Source organism: Pomacea canaliculata, linkage group LG4 (genome assembly GCF_003073045.1).
Source record: "Pomacea canaliculata isolate SZHN2017 linkage group LG4, ASM307304v1, whole genome shotgun sequence".
NCBI lineage: Eukaryota > Metazoa > Mollusca > Gastropoda > Architaenioglossa > Ampullariidae > Pomacea > Pomacea canaliculata.
This window is the reverse complement of record NC_037593.1, coordinates 3617702-3633547: the sequence shown is the minus strand read 5'-3', so window position 1 is coordinate 3633547 and position 15846 is coordinate 3617702. Positions and strand designations below refer to the sequence as shown.

Sequence of the window (15846 nt, the reverse complement as noted above, 5' to 3'; positions counted from 1 at the left end):
AACAGTCCTTACTAAAGGGGGGGGGGGGGTCTGTGGAGCGGGGTGCTACAAGTCTGATCCTTTAACATCATTTGTCCTCATTTACTAACCACTCGCATGTAAACAACTTTATGTTCAAGTAGTGATGCAGATCCTAGTGCACTTGTCCTACTGTTTGCAGTCTATATTTCGTTACTGAATGAAGTGTAGATATTGAGATTCGAATTGTAAACATACATTATATACTGGGAAAATAATTTACGATCACAAGTACAAGGGGCCCGGAGAGGTCGTCTGTCCCGGGGCCCGGGCTGTCTCTCGGCGGCCCTGGCAGTAACGCAGTACCATTGGACTTTGTGCAATCATCTCATTACTCCACATTTCACACAGGCAACAGATTCAAAAAATGATCCCATTTATCTTTGATTGTCTTCTCAAATACTTGTCACAAGCAATGGTGTCCATGTCATTTACAACCAAAAAAATCACATCTACACAACTAAACAACTCAGTAAGCATTTATTGTATCAGCTTTTGAATTATTTTAAAAAGAGAATCTAATTTTTGAAGTAGTCTCATAGCACTCTTTGACTTTCCTCTGGAAATAGTTGGCCATGTAGCGCTGTGGGAGCATGCAGATGCTGTCATCCTATATGGCTCATGCTTGTTTTCGTGGGATGGCTTTCAGCTGAATGCCTGTTTTGGCTTTCATAACAAGTGACTCAACTTTCTCAACTTTGTGGTCAGGATCAGCCACTAGAGTAAATCTGAGACATGAAAAATATACTGGTAAATAATTATTGGAATATGGCATCAGAATCTCAAACATGACTGTGCAAAACTAAAATAAATATGCATTTAAGCTAATGCATAAAACCAAGACACGTCAGTACGAGTGATAGAGACAACTGTCAACACTTCTTTCTTTTCTACTTTCTCTGCTGCCTTCTCTCTCATTTAGAGAAAGAATTAAATGAGAAATATGTCAAGACAGAGTAATATAGACAACAATTCTTTCTATTCTTCCTCTTTCACACTTTCAGAGAGAGAAAAAATTCAATTCATGGGTATGGAAAAGATGACAAAAATTAAAATGTCAAGCTACATATCTTTAAATTTAAATGGATGGAAAATTTCACCTGTGCAATATCTTTGCAAGAACAAGCTTCATTTCATCCATAGCAAAATTTTGGCCAATGCAGTTCCTGAAATCAGAAACATTTTTTGTAAGGAGACTGAAACACTAGTATATCCTAGACAGCTGGCCAATTAGTGTTGCCAATATTTGTAAACTTATAATCACTGTATAGTAGTTGTCTATGTGCCATCAATGCTAACTCTGTAGATTCCCATGTCATGAGTTATTAATTGGATACAACAGAGTATCATCACACCTTAACAGAAATTCAAAATGAACAGCTCATTGTGTTATGTACCTTGGCCCAGCTGAGAATGGTATGAAAGCATAAGGGTTGCGGGACTTTATATTCTCTTCAGTGAATCTCTCTGGACGGAACTCCTGTAAAAAAGCGAATTAAAAAAAAAAAGTTGGAAAAAGTTAACAGAACGCTGAACTTAAAATCATAATGGCCTCATCTGCAATTTTAATAATAGCAACTAGGTTATACCATTTTACTGAGTTTGGAGTCACCAAATCACTTCTAGATCTGCTGTTTGAATCATTTACCAGGTTTACTATATTACTTTTCAGTGTTTAATCACTCATCATGGTAGGTCTGTGTATCATCGCTACCTCTTCCTAATCATACACATCTATATAAAACCTTAGGCACAAGCACAAGCTCATGTGCTCAGGCTCCACCCAGCTAGTTAAAAGGTTATTTCGCTGATTTTCTAAAGGTCATGCAGGGTAACAAACTTTGATATTTCGAAGGATAATGACTGATGATAATAGAATGGTATTAATGACAGTGCCTTACCAAGCTGTCCTGCCAGACAGTGGCATTGTGGTGGATGTTGTAAATGACAATGATGACTATAGTACCCTTAGGTGCAATGTGACCATCAATGTCTGTGTCTTGAGTAAGCTCTCTCTGTATGCTTGGGACAGGAGAGTGAAGGCGAAGAGCCTCTTTGATGCACATGGAGAGGTATGGGAGATGAGAAAGGTCTTCCCTGCAATTAAATGAAAAACGTAATGAAATCTGAAACCTTATGAGGGAAGGATGTGTACGTGTATATGTGTGTATATATACATATGCCTGCATATTTCTGCACGTGTGGTGCTTGTTTGCACATGCAAATACGCCGGTGAGCATGTTAGCTAATGGACATGGACAGTTTATGACACTGACAAAGTTAAGGATTTAACAGTAAAAAAAAAGACTGCTACTACACTCTGCAGTTTACTACCCTAAGCCACAACAAAAGTACGAAAAAGAATTAAAAGTGTCCGTCCTACAAAAACATTTGGTAACATTTACACAAAAAGACTATGCAGGTATCTGTAAAGCTAAATTTACTTAAAATTACAAGAAACCAGAAGTTTAACAGAATCTTAAACATCCAACTGACAACCCGGTGCAGTCCAGCTATTATGGCAGGATGTTTAACATGTAATAAGAATCAGGGCAAACCTTACCACAGAAAATCATCTGTTTCTCGGCCTTTGAACAGCTCATCAATTTCTTCCTGACAAGTGGCCTGTATATCAGCATGCTGAGCCAGAGAATACATCGCCCATGAAATGGCGCTAGCTGTCGTATCATGCCCTGCTCACAAGAGTTTGTGGCAATTTTATTACTTTGAGTTAAGGCATCCTTTGAGATGTGTCTATATGTCTATATGTGTAAGCATGCACGTGAATGAGTGAATGCATGCTCCCACACTTGCTTATGTTTTTTTAAGCATCCACATTCTTTGCTCATTATTTTTTCTCTTTCATTTTCTTGACTGTCATGGCATAAATGATTTCACATGTGTAAAAGCAAACTTAAGTGCAGTGTTTACCAGACATTTTCAACAAGTTTTAAAGGAGCAAACATTTCTACTTTTAGCTCTTTAATGAACATGACAATAGTATCTGTTTTCAACTGGTCAAGTAGGTGCTTATTGCAAAAATAAACCAAGCAAACCAATGGCACAATTACTACTGAAAACATCTCTTGGAACATCCAATTTTTTTGAACAGTTCTCTTGCACAAAATAGACCACAATTTCCTTAAAGTGAACCCTCACCTCCGAAAAGGAATGTGTCTACTTCTGCTCTTATCTCATCAAATGTGAGACCTTCTCCATTCTCATCTCTGGCTGTCAGCAAAATGTCCAGAAAATCAAGGCAATTCTTTTTGACCTCTTGTTTTCTTACTGGTGTATTGGCCTTTAAAAAATAAACAATGCCATGATAATACTGAGATCAGAAAAGTGAGAGCAATATATTTCAATGTTAAATATTTTTTCTCAAGGTAGAAACTGATAATAGATAAAGAAAAAGCCATACAGAAATTAGTTGAACAATATAAACTTTAATGATAAAATAGAATCAGATAAAAGTATTTTAAGTTGAAAACATCTGTGAAATGGGTTATGTAATATGTTGCCATTGATAAAGCTTAAAGGTTAGCTTGCAATAAAAAAAAAAATGAAATTAATAGTGAATTTGAGACTTTATCAACTGACCAGAGTAATCTTGCGCTTGCTAATGACATCATTAGCCAATTTATGCACCACACGGCAGTTTTCACGAAACTTGCGCCCCATAGGGGTTAAAAAATAGAGCCAGTCACTGTGAAACCAAGGCTGACTAAAAAAAAAAAAAAAAAAGAAAAAATCGGTAATCACTGATTGGATTATCTATGCCTATCCTTCACTAAGAGGGAAACCTACAGGTTACAATGTATGCTGATGGTTACTGTCATCTGAAGATGAAATAAGATATTCCACTAAGGAATTAACTCAACTAATCAACATATTATTTACATGATTTCATATTCATTCAGTACATGTAATTGTTTTCTTGCACAATTCGACTTAATATTTATCATAACAATCTGTGAAAACAGATTTATATGACTAAGAAAACTAATCACAGCAAAATCATTTTGAAAGAAGATGGGGTCATAAGTGAAACCCAGTGAGTAGTTTGTAAATGAAAATACTGATAATATCTATGCATTCTTTTGTTTCAATTGAATAAAATGACTTATTTTGTATCTCAACAAATGCACAATTGCAGGCAGTAAATTTAAAACACTCACAAATATCTTTGGACAGCCATTTCTGAGAGAGCATAAACAGCTTGAACATATGGATTCTGATTCCTGAAACACAGAGCAAGTCAACAAACTTGAAAGAGATTAATTTCAATGAGAAAGTCTTTTTGTACATGACCATTCACAGCCAAATGGCACAACCTAATTTCCTGAATGAGATAAAGAATACATGGATTTGTGTAAGTGCTTTATGGTTATGAACAATTTCATGACAGTTAACTGAAATTTATGTAAGTGAAAACACATTTCATTTGAACTTAAAATGAAAGGTACTACAAAAATTACTCTTCGCAATATTTAAATGTTAAAGAAAGTAAGAGAAACATTTACAACAAGGAGAGAAGTATGGTGTTTTAGTTGATACAGTCTCATTGGCTGAATCCTCTCTGTTATCTTTTGTTGAAGAAGTTGTGGAGCTGCCTTTATATAGCACTTGCAGCATCACAGCATAAAGCATCAAACCACATGTTTATCATTATTGATGAAGCTCAAAAAAGGCAATAATGTGCACAAACTAGCTTAAAAAGAAAATTAATGCAATACCTACCCTACTTTCTGACAGTCAGTGTCATAGGAAAATGCACACTTCAGAATGACATCAAGGGTAAAGTTGCTGATGACTGAAAATACCTCAAAGTATTCATCCTTTTCTGCATGAACTCCTATGTTATCCTGCAAGATGAATAAGTAATAGCTTAACAGGCACACAGATAAACAGACTAGCTGAATGCATCAGGATTAGACAATGACCATATCAGTAGCATCAAAAGGACAATAGATATCAGATCAAAAACAAATTCAAAATAAAAAGCAAATAACACTTTTTTTAATTTTGGAACATTTGATCTCCATCTATTTAAATTTCCTCACTTACATGCATCTGTGCATGCGCACACACACAAAAAAACACACACACACATTCATGCAACTAAACACACCAGCAAAACATCAGCTGCCATGTTTTTGATGCCAAGGTAAGGCTTGAGGATATCAAAGTGGAAAGCTGGTGTAAGTAGGCGTCGGTTACGTCCCCATTTCCTCCCTTTGCTCAGCAGCAAACCATCGCCAATCCAAGGTTCCAGCAGATGATAGATTCGTTGTGCCTTAGGTTCTAATGAAAACAATTAGGAAACTGAAATTAGGACCTGATAACAGATAAATCTAATCATCCATTAATGACAGTAATAAAACACCAAATTAGAAGGACTTGAAAACACATTGACTAACCATGTCTAGGACACTGCATGTAAAAGGTAGAGCTAGAGTATTTGCTATGTGATCATTAGGTTCCCAGCTTATCTCCAATGATTTACTCTAAGGACAAGAACTATTTCCAGTCATATGATGATCTGCTTTTATCCTCATTTCAGTTTTTCAAATACGCAATCTGCAGGGAACTCAATGAGCAGACAAAAACAAGCAAGCTATTGCTCTATGACTGGGCTTTTGGTGTGAACAGGAACATTTGCAGCCTGGATCACAGTTTTTTAAAATGATTTGTGCATGCTACTTACTAGATATCACTCACATCATCTGGCATTCTCTAGATAACAATGTTGCATGATATGTTGCATATTTTTTTTATTTTTTAAGTATAGCGCCATGAGCCTGTTCATTGGACCTGGATATGGAACTCTACAAATTTACAGTTTTATTATTATTATACCTAACTCATCATAAATTTAATAAGGACCAAAACTCAACAAGTTTTAAAAAGCAAAGGAAATGCAAAAGAGTGTGCAAAACTACAGCAGTAGGAATTAAAAGTACTGAAATTTATATAAGTATGACTTTCAACATGGCAGAAAGCTGGCTTCAACCGGAGCCACCCGGGTCTATCCATAAGTTTCAGATCAACAGGCACCCATTTCTTCTAAGCACTTGCTGGGTAGGCAGAGGGATCGAGATTTCTGTTCAGGTAACCAAGCAGGCCCCTAACCTGCGACCTTCTGGGTCTTAAAGGTTATTAATGAAATAACAGTGTGCCTTGATCCCAAGTAGAATGAGAGCAAGTGTCTTGTGTCTGCAGTTACAAAGCAGCATCAAGACTCCATGGATGTTGATTAACCTCTGGGACCATGGTTATAAAATAGTGGCAAAGATCACCTAGGATAAAATAACATAATGCAATATTTGCAGGATCTGGACAGCATGTTGTAACTATGGAGATAAGGCATTTTTCTTTGAGTTTCCCATTTTGCCTATGGGTAAGGACATATCCTCACTTCATGAATAAAGAATAAGATTAAAGGTAGTCAGTTGACCATGTAGTTTTAATGCCAATGTTTGTGACAGCAGTGTCCATCTCTCATTCATTGCCTTATGTTCCTCATTTCTGTGTACAGCCAGGTACCCACTCCACAGCTGGGTCAACATAAGTATACTGTGTCACACAGGTATCAAATGGCTAATTATGTGTGCACTTTCAGGTTTGGATCCCATGCGCTAACCGATAGCCTCTCTGTTACCATACTGTCAAGCCTCCCTATATATTACGAATGTATGTAACTTTTAAAAGAATTACCTGAAGTTTTAAGAATTAGCTTCACTGTATCTGGATGAGAAACCCAAATTAAAGGTATAGAGGGTCCTAACCACATTGAACCAACACGAGGGTACTTTGCTGTCATCTCCCGTTGATACTGCAGGCCTTTCTCATTGGGGCCAGGGTACTGAAACATAACAAGGAAACAAAAAATGCTAGTACTAAAAGGTTTTTTTTAATTTCACAATAAAGTATCCACAAACAGTTATTAGAGGCATTGTTGGAAACACAGTGTGTTTGTGTATACATGCATCCATGAATATGTTCAAAAGAGAGAAATTCAGCATCAGTAAAATATGTAAGCAAATCTTTATTTAAAAACTACGCAAGCAGATCTTTACTGAAACAAAGCAAATATCAATGCACCATATAATGCTCACAACAAACAAGTGACCCCAGATGGGATGAGAGGGTTCATGGGGGAACTGCCTGATGAGGTAACATGTCCTGCTGTAGTCTTTAACAGCCATCAGAAACTTGATGATCCAGAACACTATAAATACCAGAGCAGCCACTGACAGGGCCGACGCTGCTATGGCAACCATGTTTGCTGTGAAGACAGTGGTGTTGATCTGGTAAAACAGAAAATATATCAATCACACAAAACATTTTGAAAATTATCAGCATATAAATGTGACAAAAAAGGAAAAAAGGCATTTTAGAACAACAAACAATATATGCATAAAGAGCAGCATGATGAACTTTTATACAGCTAATATAACATTGTAACTCAAAAAAGAAAGGAAGTGCTATCAGCTTATAGGGTTGTATTAATATACTGTGTTCAAGCCCTCAAATGTCAGGGCCATCTTTTGTGAGGGTAGTGTTCCAAGAGAAGGGGATAGAGTTTTCTCAACTGCAGAGCCAAAGAAGAAGCTTTTGCTGAATTCCTCTCATCCATTTGTGACACAGAGAGGTCAGCTTAAGGAAGCTGAATAGACTGACTTGGGAGGTAGGGAGTTAATATGCTAAGGGTAGGCCATGAAGACATCAGTAGTCATACAATGTAGCAATATTGTAATTGATGCAAGCTTAAGTTGATGTGGCTTACAGAAGTAGATATTCAATATCAAAATAGCAGAGAGAAAACTCAAACTCATCGATCAGTCCTGAGTATGGTTATCGTAAAACCTCATCCTCTTCAATACAAAAATGGACATTAAAGACCAACTTGAACGAGTTTTTTCCAGATATCAGTAGATATAGGCAATATAAACTAAACTTGTAAATTGCAGCCTCCAAAACAGATGCGTTAATTAATTATCCGCTACAAAAGTATACGTGCTTCGCACCAGCGATCAACGATCGAGCGCCGCTAACAGCTAGTGTACGTGACGCTGAGCGTACTACGTCATGTTGGTACACCATTCACCACATTGCCAGCCGTCAACAGCAGAGAGAGAATGAGCAACAGTTGGGATTATTCGGACCTGACAGTCTGCTTTTCTCATGGTTCTGAACAACTGGTACTTTAGCAAGAGAAATGTAGAGTACTGTCAACGTCCGAATAACGGGATCTGTCGCTCTGACTTTATTACTTGACTGCAGGCATTGCTGTGAATGATGTACGTGACGTAGTACACTCAGCGTGACGTACGTTAGCTGTTAGCGGCGCTCGATCGTTGATCACTGGTGCGAAGCGCGTACAGTGGAACCTCGGTTAGCGAACGCCTCGGATAGCGAATATTTCGGATAACGAACAAAAATTTCGTTAAAAGTTTGTCTCGGATAGCGAACAAAATTTCGGATAACGAACAGCCACGTGAACCACACGTGACCGACAAGCATATGTCATCATTCGCGCTCGAGACACAGTAATTACGATCAGTCGTTCCTTTTCTATGCGCATCCTTCTTATTTAGTGATTGTTGTGCTTTATTTTAATAAGATAATCCTCAATCATGGCTCCAAAGAAGATTAAGAGCAATTAATAGTAGTGAGGTAATGACAAGGAAGCGGCCAACAAATGAATTGAAAAAGGAAATGATTTCAAAGTATGAAGGTGGCATGCGTCTGTCGTAATGTGATGTCGTATTACCGAAGAGTTTTACAAAAAAGGAAGAAGGAACAGACACTGCACAAGTTTTGTCCTTTAGCCTCAAAGTTACAGAAAAGGGAAGTCATCCCCGGTTTTATACTGTCACGTGTGCTCATGGAGGGGGAATCAAAGCAGTAATTCCACCCTTCCTCCCCACACCTCCATCCACCCACGCCGTCAAAACGGCAAGTTTTCTGATGTTTAAATGCTTTCGTTAATGTTTTTATGTTTATTGAACTCCATTTATATTGCATTATAACTGTTCTCATTAAAAAAAATTACCTATATAACCTAAAGCTTTCAAATATTAGCGAGTCAACAGGGGCTGGGAACCAATTAAATCTATTTCCTTTATTTCTTATGGAAAAAATTGTTTCGGATAACGAACATTTCGGATAACGAACAGCTTTCCAGAACGGATTAAGTTCATTAACCGAGGTTCCACTGTACTTTTGTAGCGGATAATTAATCAACAGATCGGTTTTAGAGGCTGAAATTTACAGGTTAGGTTTATATCGCCTATATCTACCGATATCTGCAAAAAACGCAAACCGTTCAGGTTGGTCTTTAGCATACAAAAAGTTAAGAGATACAGTATATTTGGACATCACAAAATCAGACATTCATTTTTTAGCTGGCCAAAACTGACAGTTATAAGAAGGGTCAGATATGTTTGATACTTTAATTAGCTCTAGGACGATAGACTTAATATAAGGTTCGCGAGGCAATGATGCGTCGACGAGAATTTAAATTCTGCTTTTACAACGTCTTAAGCTGATCCTTGTTTTCAAATAATCACTCTATGAAACCGTTTTTTTTTTTGTTTTATTTTATTAAGCATCCATCAGACACAGTCACTGCTCTTATATTTGTAAGTTTTTGATAACTCACAACTACAATGCCTGTGCTAAATATACTTACAGGTTTTTCCGTACAACAGCAACGTCTGCTCCTTCTCAGCCAGCACGATCCCCAATACACTGCCAGAGAAGACAGGTCTGTATTTATGTTGTCCACGGTGCGAAGGTCCGTTTACAGTGCGGTAAAAGGCCGTAGTCGAAGTGGGCGTGTTTTCAAATGGTTTCGCCCGTGCGAGGGAAGGTAGGAGTACACGGGGTGTACCAGCGGTCAGTTTCCCTAATTGCTACCCTGGCCCCGAGGCAGGGTGGAGATCGCAAGCGATAAACCGAGCCATAAAACGTCTTTCTCAGCCGAGCACTGGTGTTGGCGGTTAGAAAGCTGGAGTGAAACGGTTTGCAACTGAACATACTGTCAGGGTTAGGACCGACAATTGAATGTATTCTCCATGAAATAAAAATAAGGGAGAAAGAGATGAACAGCGGAAATGACACAAACACAAAGACAACCGCATTTTAAAACTTTATTTTGAATGCTTTCGTCTATCTGTTTATATCTCTCTATATCTTTCTTCACTCATAAGGGATGATAATATTCAATATTTTCCCCTGGTGACTGACATAAAATACATCTGTTTTGAGTGCAATGTTCCTACCTTTACAAATGGGCAACAATTCACACTTGAAACACAGAGCCCATTCACCATCTACAACAGCGGCCCCACGGTCCATGTTTGTCTGTTGGTGAGTACGACAAGGTGAATAACATTGTAGGTCACGTGCATACACATTCAGTCTCGTGCACCTCTTGGCTCAAAGTGAAGATTTCAAAAATGGGTGGACATGTGTTGATCATCTTTGGTTGTCCTAACGGAGGATGACATGTGCACCCAGGAGCACCTGGTGGTGGGTGCGAGAGGATGTATGAAAGTATGAATGCCTCAGACGCCATCATTCAAGAGGAAGTTCTCGACCGTAACCTGGCAATTAATAAGTTAGTGAGAACTAGAGTTGTAAGAAACATCAACGAGAGGTGGCACGTTGCTAAAAGTATAAAAGTTGGGATAAAAAAAAAAACAACTGGCGCAAGGTAGAAAAGCGAACCTCTGCAAGACGTGGCGCCCTCAGCTCAGTGACATTCAGTGGATTCTGAATGTTACGTAAATCATGAGATGAAGGGGGATCGAAGGTGTTTGAAACTGTACAAATAAATTAAACGAGTTTCAGTTGCAAACTATATTTAGCAATAAAACGACTAGTACTTGCTGTAAGGTCTGATAAAAGTGAGGCGAAACGGCTTCTATCTGTCTTTCCTTACATCTTTCTTTTCTCATAAGAGGGGATAATAATATTTAATACTTTCAGTTCATTCCTCCTGATAACTGACCTAAAGTACACCTTTGTTTGAGTGCAATGTTCAAACTTTTACAAATGGCCAACAATTCACGACTGCAACATAGTGCCCCCACGGTCTCTTCTCTTCTTATCTAACCCGACCATTGTGCTGGGTGGAGGTCATCGGTGCTTGTGTCTTCCTGAGTCGACAAAACCGAAAAATGAAATAAAAAAAAAATTGTACTCAAACTAGCACGACGCAGACAAAATAAGAGCCTGGAAGAGTCAGATAGTCACGTGGCCGTTCACGTCATGACGGTGACGTAAGGCAGGGTGAGATGTATAGAGCGAAACTTACGTACTTTGATTACGTAAGAGAAAGGACAATGTTACGCAACGTGAACTAGAAATGAGTAACTAAGACAATTACGCAATTGAATTACGTAACATGCAGAGGCTGATGGGACCTACGTCATACACTAACTGTAGTGTGTGATTGGTTGTAATGGTAGGACACGTGGTATGTCTGACCAATCGAATGCATGAATGCCACGTGCCAGATGTTTCGATTTTGAGTTTGAAGGCAAACTCGAGGCTTTTTGCAATCAACTCTTGGGAAGTGAGTTCGCAGCTCAAAACTTCGCTACCTCGTGGTCAACCATTACGCCTCAGACAGAAAACTTGGGGGAATAGGGACGCAAACCAAGAAAGTGATCAAAATCCACTCAGAAGACTGACTTTTCTCCGTGTGAGTCGGCGCTGATTTTTACGTGAAAAAACATCAGGCCCACTGGTAAAAATAACTGTTAGTTCAAGGACTATTTTAACATATTTTACAGGATCTTGGATTTACCAAACAGTGTTTACAATGGAGAAAAACCCAACGCCACTAAAGAAACGCAGTAAGAGAACTTTAGCGGACGGCACTGTTAAAACCTACGAGTATAATGTTGTAACAAAAGATATACGCTTGTTTTTTGATGACGAAGAAGCAACAAAAATATTTAATGATAAGTTTGAACTGGGCTAAAAAAATCGGGATGTAAGTCCCGGTCTGCTTTTGTGTCCTCTCTACTGGATAATTTCTTGAGCGGTGAAAGTCCTGAGTTTCCCTGCAGTCAAGATAGTGGTAATGTACCCATGCAAGAACAAACATCATCAGCAATTCCATGTTTGTTTGTTGGTGAGCACGACAAGGTGAAGGATATTATTGATCAAGTTCATGCACATTCAGTATCGTGCCCGTCTTCGCTAGAAGTGAATAATTCAACAATGGATGGGCATGTGCTGACCATCACTTTGGGCTGTGCCAACAGACATACTATCATCTGGAGCTCGTCGTCCCCACTAGGTGACAGTTATTTTGCTAACGAAAGAATGTACCTTGCGTACGTACATTACGTCGGGGACCATCCCCATTCAATATAAAAAATTTTCTAATTTTGCCAATTTGGGACATGTGAATGATGCATTTTTGAGAAAACGGCTTCCACGGTTTTCTGCAGTCGTTGACGTCTTGAAGCGCCAGTCCGTTGCAGCAGAACAGTCTCCTGTGGACGACGGGATCAGTGTGATGACAGATGCAAGGCACGCTTGCCGGAAAAATTCGTATCACACTGATCATGTTACTTTAGGACTGTCGACTCACAAGGTTGTAAACCTCCAGCACATCACCAAAGAGGACGACGTGTGCACCCAGCGGCACGAGGCAGTGGGATGTGAGAGGATGTATGCAAGTATGAATGAGTCAGGTGTTAGAATTCAAGAACACGTTCACGATCGTAACTTGACAATAAATAAGTTAGTAAAAAATAAAGGTGTTAGAAACATCAACGAGAGGTGGCACGTCGCTAAGAGTATCAAAGCTGGGATGAAAAAACTGGCGCAAGGTAGTAAAGTCAACATCGGCAAGACGTGGCATCCTCAGCTCAGCGACAAGACAGCAGGTCAGAGATCATGTGTACTGGTGTATAGATCATTGCGATGGCGACCCTGTGAGACTTAGGCACTTGTTGGATGGATGTATTACACATTTCCAAAACATCGATGACCAGTGTAACCAAGCCTCACCTTGCAGGCAATCGCTCTATATACCATCTCTAATAGTGCTGACTGATGCTGCTGCTGTCAAGCTGCTGAGCGACTTTCTACACGGCCATGTTTTGTATAAACATCCTGAGGACTATGTGCTGTCTAGGGACACATTTTATGTTGAAAGTTTTAATAATATATGTCTGATGTATCTGCCTAAGCGTGTTCATATAAAAAGCCCGATGCACTATGACATGCGCATGGGTCTCGCTGTTTTAGACTGGAATGAACATGTTGATAGAGACTACTTCAAATTACAACAAAGCAAGTGTACAGCACAACCGGAGACAGCTAAGACAACGCACTTTAAAAAAGAAAACTTATAATTTAGTAGAGGATATCTGGAGATGTGTCGTTGAGCAATACAAATTTGATTCCGAACATGAGGAAAATATGTTAATTGAAACAGACAGTAGTTCTGATGAAGATTTGGAAATTAATAATATAATTTAAATAACAAATTGATTAATGAGATAATAATTTACCATCAATGTTTGTACTTTCAAAACTGAATTGCTGTTACCACGGTACAGCTCCACACCGATAAATGTATTGTCTATATAGACATGTTCCTTCCAGTCTAAAACTGCAAGACCTACTCGTATGTTAGTATGTTACAGATGATTTTTATCTTGTTCACTTTACATGTTTGTTATTCTGTGATATCAATTGAAGGATCAGTAATAGTGTTAAATTCTGTGCTTCCATTGTTATACTGGTGATTTTGCTTTGTTATGTATCAATCTGTATGAGTGTATGTGTGTGTGCACATATACATGTATGCATGCAAACAGCGGCGGCATTTGAGGGTGGCAAATGGGGCGGCTGCCCCAGGCCCCGCTCTCGAAGGGGCCCCGCACTTTACCCTTGAGGTCATCTTTGAGTTTGTCAACTTAAAATATATTGTGTGTTAAATGGAAAAATGCTGAGAGGGGCTCTTTAAAATCAGACTTCTTCTAGGTCAAATTTGCCTATCTAGCTGTATATAAATCAGTGCTTCCGGCATCATATCAATAGGGATATATCCATTACCCCGGCCCTGCCCAGATGGTCAGCCCCAGGCCCTGCGTATTCCTAACGCCGCCTTTGCATGCAAACATATTCATGTATGTGAAAGGAAGGAGCACACCTTTTTCTTTTTGAAAGGGGATTGATATTAGTTGTAGGAACCTCAGGACATACCTCTTAAAGTTTCAAAAAACTCTCGTGGGCAGGCCATGATACAACGGCTAGTGCAATTTCATGGAAAATGTATTCTTTGGCTCAACATCCTGATATACAGGCTACTTGTCATGAAGAGATTGATGAGCTGCTCAGATTTCGAGAAACAGATGATATTCTCTGGTAAGATTCTCTATATCATTATATCATTAACACCCTTTATTTCCATGTTAAATATCATGGATCTTGTGAAAAATTCATATGCGTGTTCCGTAAATATGCTAGGTTGGCTTCATTTAACATCTTAATGCCCTGTGATGTACCCCATTTTCCTTAGTATTAGGGATAAAGATATTCAGTGCATAAATGACCATAGAGACTCATCATGAAATATGAAATGTCATAGAACATTAGACTTCACACCTTTTACTTGGGTAGCTCACTGAGTTTGATAAACAATAATAAAGAAACCATTTCTGATATAATCAGCTGGCGCACACAAGGAGTGGAAGGTAGGAGGAGGTGAAGATCATCAGCTATTCTTTTTCTGGAAGTCTACACATTAGATGATTGAAAGAAAGAAAAATAAATTGGATGAAACCAACATTCTCTATATATTGACTATTAATTAATATTTTTTTTTTTATTTTTCTTAACATAAACAGCAATTAAAGGAGCAAAGCTTGATGGGAAATGGATGGGAAGCTCTTAACAAAGGTTTTGAGGAGATGATTACTACTAGTTAATACTTGTATAGAGTGCAAAATGTTGAAGATGAAAATACAAAGACACAAACACACACTTTGCAAGGTATTTTACATTTCTAACTTTGATCACAGGGAAGATTTGTCTCATCTCCCATACCTCTCCATGTGCATCAAAGAGGCTCTCCGCCTTCACTCCCCTGTCCCCTTCATTCAGCGACAGCTTACTCAAGACACAGATCTTGATGGCTTTCTTGCTCCAAAGGGAATGCTTGTCAACATCTTCCTTTACAACATCCATCACAACCCCACAGTCTGGGAGGACAGTTTGGTAAGGTGTTGTTAGTCTTCATCTTATGCTTATCGTGGGATTAGCAGAAACAGTGATTAAGTAAATGCAGATGCAAACCTTATAGTCATTATTCATAATTTGTTTTGTTTTTTGCAGGAATTTTCGCCCAGAGAGATTCACTGAAGAGAATATCAATGCCCACAGTCCTTATGCTTTTATTCCTTTTTCAGCTGGGCCAAGGTCAGTCATACATCACTGTTTGGTTAATTTATCCATAACATTACAATGTTCTGTGACATGGATAATTTGGAAACATCACTTTGCCATAAACACTGCAACAAAAGCAGCTAAGGATCATTCATTATTTCACATTTAGAGAGTTATTCTAATTCAAACACATCTTGCTTATTTAAGCATCTCTTAAATGAAACAATGATTGGTTCTTTTATGAAAATCAGTTTTATATTTATATATTCAAAACACATGCATACATTTACAATTATGCACCATAGTTTTCTTTTGTCAATTAAAAAACTAATTATTTTGTTTTGGACTTTCCTTGCTTGGCACAAGTTGAGGCAAAGTGGTCAGGTCAGCTCTTTTTTGTAATAA

At 38.5% G+C, this 15846-nt stretch overlaps 2 protein-coding genes across 4 annotated transcripts in view; one reads left to right on the top strand and one right to left on the bottom strand.

Annotated features, from left to right (window-relative positions):
• Positions 1-326: 326 nt before the first annotated feature.
• LOC112561854 (phylloquinone omega-hydroxylase CYP4F2-like) lies at positions 327-9835 on the bottom strand. 3 transcript variants are annotated; one of them, XM_025234655.1, is made up of 13 exons: positions 9716-9835; positions 7137-7328; positions 6736-6883; positions 5150-5322; positions 4759-4883; positions 4197-4259; positions 3619-3742; positions 3178-3319; positions 2582-2711; positions 1920-2115; positions 1416-1498; positions 1119-1184; positions 327-746 (listed from the first exon to the last, which is right to left on the bottom strand). In XM_025234655.1, the coding sequence occupies exons 2-13, from the start codon at positions 7299-7301 to the stop codon at positions 638-640; spliced, it is 1524 nt and encodes a 507-aa protein (XP_025090440.1). In that variant the 5' UTR covers positions 7302-7328; positions 9716-9835; the 3' UTR covers positions 327-637. The 3 variants fall into 3 exon arrangements, with proteins under 3 accessions (XP_025090440.1, XP_025090438.1, XP_025090441.1); XM_025234653.1 differs by lacking the exon at positions 9716-9835 and adding an exon at positions 8049-8324; XM_025234656.1 differs by lacking the exon at positions 9716-9835 and adding an exon at positions 7808-7826.
• LOC112561855 (phylloquinone omega-hydroxylase CYP4F2-like) overlaps positions 9736-15846 on the top strand; it is an 11640-nt gene continuing 5529 nt past the window's right edge. Inside the window, exons 1-4 of the mRNA XM_025234657.1 lie at positions 9736-9790; positions 14292-14421; positions 15078-15273; positions 15391-15474. Coding sequence (XP_025090442.1) covers positions 14327-14421; positions 15078-15273; positions 15391-15417 — 318 coding nt within the window. The 5' untranslated portion in view covers positions 9736-9790; positions 14292-14326 and the 3' untranslated portion in view covers positions 15418-15474. The remainder of the gene's footprint in view (positions 9791-14291; positions 14422-15077; positions 15274-15390; positions 15475-15846) is intronic.

Coding starts and splice junctions, on each gene's coding strand:
- LOC112561854 (XM_025234655.1), bottom strand. CDS start 7,301: ATGGTTGCCATAGCAGCGTCGGCCCTGTCAGTGGCTGCTCTGGTATTT. Junction 2,712..3,177: donor AGACACATTCCTTTTCGGAG/GTGAGGGTTCAC, acceptor TCTTGTGAGCAG/GGCATGATACGACAGCTAGC. Junction 1,499..1,919: donor CTGTCTGGCAGGACAGCTTG/GTAAGGCACTGT, acceptor GCTTTTTTACAG/GAGTTCCGTCCAGAGAGATT.